The sequence below is a fragment of the Salvelinus sp. IW2-2015 genome, linkage group LG9 (assembly GCF_002910315.2).
Source record: "Salvelinus sp. IW2-2015 linkage group LG9, ASM291031v2, whole genome shotgun sequence".
NCBI lineage: Eukaryota > Metazoa > Chordata > Actinopteri > Salmoniformes > Salmonidae > Salvelinus > Salvelinus sp. IW2-2015.
Window position 1 is genome coordinate 21,418,562 of NC_036849.1, and position 6,405 is coordinate 21,424,966.

At 43.9% G+C, this 6,405-nt stretch overlaps 1 protein-coding gene across 1 annotated transcript in view; it reads right to left on the reverse strand.

The window, feature by feature from the left end:
- Window positions 1–6,184, reverse strand: part of clic4 (chloride intracellular channel 4) — a 36,591-nt gene extending 30,407 nt beyond the window's left edge. The window contains exon 1 of the mRNA XM_023994686.2: window positions 5,715–6,184. Within this exon, the coding sequence (XP_023850454.1) occupies window positions 5,715–5,783 (69 nt within the window). The 5' untranslated portion in view covers window positions 5,784–6,184. The remainder of the gene's footprint in view (window positions 1–5,714) is intronic.
- Window positions 6,185–6,405: the final 221 nt, after the last annotated feature.

Consider the following 6,405-nt stretch of genomic DNA (forward strand, 5'->3'; position numbering starts at 1 on the left):
TGATCCAAGAATACCTTGTGCCTTGCTCCTGTTGCCGCTTGTCACGCTGTTGGCTCGTTGGTGGTAATTCTGTCACGATCGTCTACTGAAGAGATGAGGACCAAGGCGCAGCGCGTGAAAAGAACATCTTCTTTTATTCAGAAGAGAGAAAACATGAACGAACACTATACATAAACTAAACAAACGACCGTGAAGCTATAAACGTTGTGCACACCACACAGGCTACAAACGTTCAAACATAGACAATTACCCACAAACACCTAAGCCTATGGCTTCTTACATATGATTATTTTAGTTAGGTCAGGGTGTGACATGGGGTATGTTTGTGTTTTGGGTGTTTATTATGGTAAAGGGGGTGTTGGTTTTAGTGTATGGGTTTGTGTTGAGTGTATGTGTCTAGGATTGTCTATGGTTGAGTGTAGGTGTTTAGGAAAGTCTATGGTTACCTGATTTGGTTCTCAATCAGAGACAGCTGGTTATTGTTGTCTCTGATTGGGAGCCATATTTAAGGTAGCCATAGGCTTTAGGTGTTTGTGGGTAATTGTCTATGTTTGAACGTTTGTAGCCTGTGTGTGTGTGCACAACGTTTATAGCTTCACGGTCGTTTGTTTAGTTTATGTATAGTGTTCGTTTCATGTTTTCTCTCTTCTGAATAAAAGAAGATGTTCTTTTCACGCGCTGCGCCTTGGTCCTCACTCTCTTCAGTAGACGATCGTGACAAACACAAACATTGGCACAGACACATGTATATACACACACACACACACACATGATAACATACACACTATACATACATATGGATTTAGTACTGTAGATACGTTTTAGTGGTGGAGTAGGGGCCTGAGGGCATGCAGTGTGTTGTGAAATCTGTGAATGTATTGTAATGTTTTTAAAATTGTATAAACTGCCTTAATTTTGCTGGACCCCAGGAAGAGTATCTGCTGCTTTGGCAGCAGCTAATGGGGAACCATGATAAATACAAATAAACTCAGCAAAAAAAGAAACGTCCTCTCACTGTCAACTGCGTTTATTTTCAGCAAACTTAACATGTGGAAATATTTGTATGAACATAATAAGATTCAACAACTGAGACATAAACTGAACAAGTTCCACAGATATGTGACAAACAGAAATTGAATAATGTGTCCCAAAACAAAGGGGGGATCAAAATCAAAAGTAACAGTCAGTATCTGGTGTGGCCACCAGCTGCATTAAGTACTGCAGTGCATCTCMTCCTCATGGACTGCACCAGATTTGCCCATTCTTGCTGTGAGATGTTACCCCCACTCTTCCACCAAGGTACCTGCAAGTTCCCGGACATTTCTGGGGGGAATGACCCTAGCCCTCACCCTCCGATCCAACAGGTCCCAGACGTGCTCAATGGGATTGAGATCTGTGCTATGCGCTGGCCATGGTAGAACACTGACATTCCTGTCTTGCACAAAATCACGCACAAAATGAGCAGTATGGCTGGTGGCATTGTCATGCTGGAGGGTCATGTCAGGATAAGCCTGCAGGAAGGGTATCACATGAGGGAGGAGGATGTCTTCCCTGTAACGCATAGCGTTGAGATTGCCTGCAATGACAACAAGCTCAGTCCGATGATGCTGTGACACACCGCCCCAGACCATGACAAACCCTCCACCTCCAAATCGATCCCGCTCCAGAGTACAGGCCTCGGTGTAATGCTCATTCCTTCGACGATAAACGAATCCGACCATCACCCCTGATAAGACAAAACCACGACTCGTCAACGAAGAGCACTTTTTGCCAGTCCTGTCTGGTCCAGCGACGGTGGGTTTGTGCCCATAGGCAACGTAGTTGCCGGTGATTTTTGTTGAGGACTTGCCTTACAACAGGCCTGGAAGCCCTCAATCCTGCCTCCCTCCACCTATTGCGTACAGTCTGAGCACTGATGGAGGGATTGTGCGTTCCTGGTGTAACTCGGCCAGTTGTTGTTGCCATCCTGTACCTGTCCCGCAGGTGTGAAGTTCGGATGTACCGATCCTGTGCAGGTGTTGTTACACGTGGTCTGTCACTGCGAGGACGATCAGCTGTCCGTCCTGTCTCCCTGTAGCGCTGTCTTAGGTGTCTCACAGTACGGATATTGCAATTTATTGCCCTGGCCACATCTGCAGTCCTCATGCCCCCTTGCAGCATGCCTAAGGCACGTTCACGCGGATGAGCAGGGACCCTGGGCATCTTTCTTTTGGTGTTTTTCAGAGTCAGTAGAAAGGCCTCTTTAGTGTCCTAAGTTTTCATAACTGTGACCTTAATTGACTACCATCTGTAAGCTGTTAGTGTCTTAACGACCATTCCACAGGTGCATGTTCATTAATTGTTCATGGTTCATTGAACAAGCATGGGAAACAGTGTTTAAACCCTTTACAATGAAGATCTGTGAATTTATTTTGATTTTTACTAATTATCTTTGAAAGACATGGTCCTGAAAAAGGAACGTTTCTTTTTTTTGCTGAGTTTACAAATACAGAGACATATAGACACGGAGACAGTACTGGGAGAGAAGTGCAGGACATGAGCAGCTCTTTCCGTGACATCTCTCTGGTCTGAGACTGAGGGAAAAGTGTGCTGACCTTCAGGATGTTATCCTGGCAAGACATCCCTGCAGGTGTTCTTTAAAAAGCGTTGAATGGTACATTATTGGGCTCTGTTGCCATGGTGTCCGTGTGACTCTCTCCAGCAGCACATAACACAGACAGGGACATAATAGATTACTTCCGATGTTTATTGTCACTGTTGTCATTATTGATAGACGGTGGAGTTGTGCCTTTATCCCAGCATGAAATAGCCTTGCCCTTGGCAAACTTGCTGGCAGAGGGACAGCATACAAAGGTAACATACAAACTAAAGATTGAAAGCATGTCATTTCTGGTTTCATCTGTGGAGTCATCTGTATTGCTTCATGTTCCATTCAGTAACTAAGAAGGTATATGGGTGCTGGGTGATTGAGTGGCCATTGTACATTTGTCTGCCTATAAATGGCCGATGCCCTGAGTCTCGAGATAATGAGTCATTAAGGAAAAGTGACCACACTTCCAGAGAGGGTAGTCAGGAGGGATGATTCAGCCTGAGGTGTGGTAGGGGATTTGGGATTTGAGCCATCAAAATGACACCAATGGAGTCTTCAAGCCTTCATTAAAATCTCAGGCTGGGTATCATTCTGCACAACCACTTGCAGTTCAACTTTCTCTTGGCCAGATACCCCAATTACAGTTTGTAAACCAACTGTCTCATATGAGCAAACAGATGGCAGACATTACTAACTACCTATTTGACTGCTATGAGAAGGAATCAAGAGCCAACTGACTCCCAGCTAGCACTACTGCTCCTTGTATGTGTAGGCCTACTGTAAAACAATAATTAATCTGCAGGGGATCAAGGGTTAAATTGACGTCAGGTTAATTCTGCAATTCCGCATCTATAAAACCTTGAGGCCTGAACTCACTTCTACAATCCAAACAATTTCCATAGACTCCTGGCTAAACCAACAGTAAACAGTGTGAGTAGAAAATCCGGGACACTCAAATTAGCATTTGGATTTTAGTTTACTATGTTTCACACACCCAGACAATGGGGGAAGATCTTGTGTACACAAGTGCAGCAGAGAACGATCACACAGCACAGTAACAGAGGGAGAGGTGGGGGTGAGTGGTTGTAGCCACATGTGTGGCTCACCAGGGATGATGTAACTGCTCCTGAATGCAAGGGGTGGCTCACTGAGGTAGCTAGCTAGCTGTAGCTGGCTGTCGCTAACACCACCCTGTCTTCTGTTATGCAGTGAAAGCCCAGTGGCCAAAGGCAAACAGTCCAGCATTATCAATACAGAACACTCATCCTCCCTCAACAAAGCCCTCTCTCCTGGATGCTGAAGATCACCTCTGTGTCAGTAGATGAGAACAAAGGAGGATAAAGAGAGAGAGAAAGAGAGAGATCCCATCTGTGTACTGAACCCAAGCACCGAACAAAACTGGGCAAAGAGTTTTTGACCAATCTGTGATAAACAATTAGGTCTAGATTTGTCTCCGTCTCCTTTCTCACACAGGCCGATGAAGAAGGCAGACTGCTAGGTCCTGTGTGTCCACCATAACTGCAGTCATATTGCAAAAAGTGAATGAGTCATCTGACAGATGGTGAGTCTGTCTATTGCCATTCATCCCTTTCATGCAGAAAAGAGCCACGTGTATCAAGATCTCACTGTCAGCAGCATCATAACCAGTGATGATCATAATCACTAGTGAAACACTGCTTGGAGGGGGGCAGTGAGTTTACATCACCATTAAAGCTTGCTTGCAGGCAAAAAAAAAAAAAATCCTAATTGAATTCAGGCCCCCAAACCCTCTCACCCCTCCATTCCCCCGGGGTCACACCCCCTCGCCCTGTTTTCCCTCTCCCGCTCGTTTCCCGCTCTGCCAAACAACTGGCAGAAGAAATTTAAAAACATTTACAGATCACAAACAGGGTTGATGGGAGTCTATAAAACATTTCAGTCCTATTCTAAGTCAGATATCAGTCTGAAGTCCCGAACTTTCTAGTCTAGTACATATACCTTTTTTAATTTAGTAACTTTAGATTTATCGAAATGCACGTTCAAAGAGCTTCCTCACATACACTACAACAAGCTGTATTACTTCATCGCTAATGCATTCCAACTAAGAAGGGGGAGGTATCCTCATTCTGGCAGACTTGGTGAGGGAGAATATTGTGGGAGCCAAATGCTTCTTTCCCTTTTCTGTGTAAATTTCAGCAGTTACTCTCCGACTTCTTATAAAGTTGAGGAGTGGAAAGCCTGTTTTGTTGCACCACACCACTATCATTATCAGCCTAAGCAGGACCTAATAATAAACACATGACAGTAGTTGTATAGATATTCATTAATTCTCTCTCCAGTTGACAAATATCACAAGTTTCATCCCCCTTTCAAGTGTGCCTCGACATGACAAAAAAACAACTACGTTCCCAGATATCCCACGACCGGAATCCTGTATTTAAGTCTAGGGCAGCAATTATTTTGACCATAATGCGACCAAACGTATGGTCCCATACAATGTATGGTTTATCGATTGATTGAATGCGTCAATGTTCCGCTGATTTAAGGGCTATTGCTAAACTTTCAATTACATTTACAATTCAAGCTTATTCATAAAATGTGTACCAAATCGAGACACACTTGAAAGGGGAGATGCTTTTTTCTTCCTCTCCCTCTTATGATGGGAGAAGAGGGCCGTGGTATCCGCCCTACACGTCTGACATAAAACCACATGGCCACACTTTGGGAAGTTTCTAAAAAATKTACCTACTGAAATTGTGACAAATCTTAAAACGCTTGGGCAAACTGATCACCATGTTATTTGCTAGACTCGTTGACTTGTGTAGACCTATGCACAGTAAACTACGCTTCTCCAGGCAACCGTTTTTGCAAGCAAATGGCAGCAATATAACTAAAACCAAATGGTACATAAATAAGGACAGCCCACTTTTGTAACTGTCCTACGCACTCCAAGAAATAAAAGTATATATTTTTCTACTGATAACTCCACAAACGACTAAATATATTTGTCAATTTAGGCTTAATAATAATTATGCTAACTTATTATTCAGAAGAATATTGATCATTAACAAACTAAACTTTTCCCAATGCCGAATGCGACGGCCGAAAGAGAGCCTGCTACTGGACAATCTATTCAGGGACGTACCTTCACAAAGAGCTCGATAACGGGTTCGTTATCCGCCTTGATTCCATTATGGGGTACAGACAGAGACATTGTGAACTAGACTTAAAAATGTTCCAAATTAGATATATATTATTTTCCAACAAACTTGTATCTTCAGGCTACTCGCTCTTCTTCGCCACCCCTTTCCGCGCAGTATTCGGATAACAGCTTTTCCAAGGCTAGTGACCAGCTGGACACTCGCTGCAATTCTCACACAAGAGGGCTGAGGTGCTGGGAGGAGAAAGTCGACCACAAATATAGCAATGTGCTATTGTTGCAGCCAGTCTACAAAACTGAACGCTTTCCTCGGTGTTACAGAACAGCTATAAAACGATCGTTGATCCCTTTGACTCTTCAGTCTTTTTGATTGCTTGAGTGCTGGAGTAGGATGAAGAGAGAAGGACGGGAGGGAAGAATATTTAAAGGCGTGATGTTCTCTGCAGAGCAAACAATAAAAATGTGGGCAGGGTTTCAGAGAGGAGTCTTGACGGAGGAAGGATGCCTGCTGCGCTCTCTGTGCGGCATGCGCCCTTGGGCAAAGTGCAGAGTCTTGCATCCACAGCCGCGGGAAGTAGGGGTGCTGAGAGTGCTTGCAATAAACCAAAATGTTTTTTTTATCACAAAAGTAATGCACTGGGCCTTTACTAGTATTAGCAGACCAATCTAAACATCT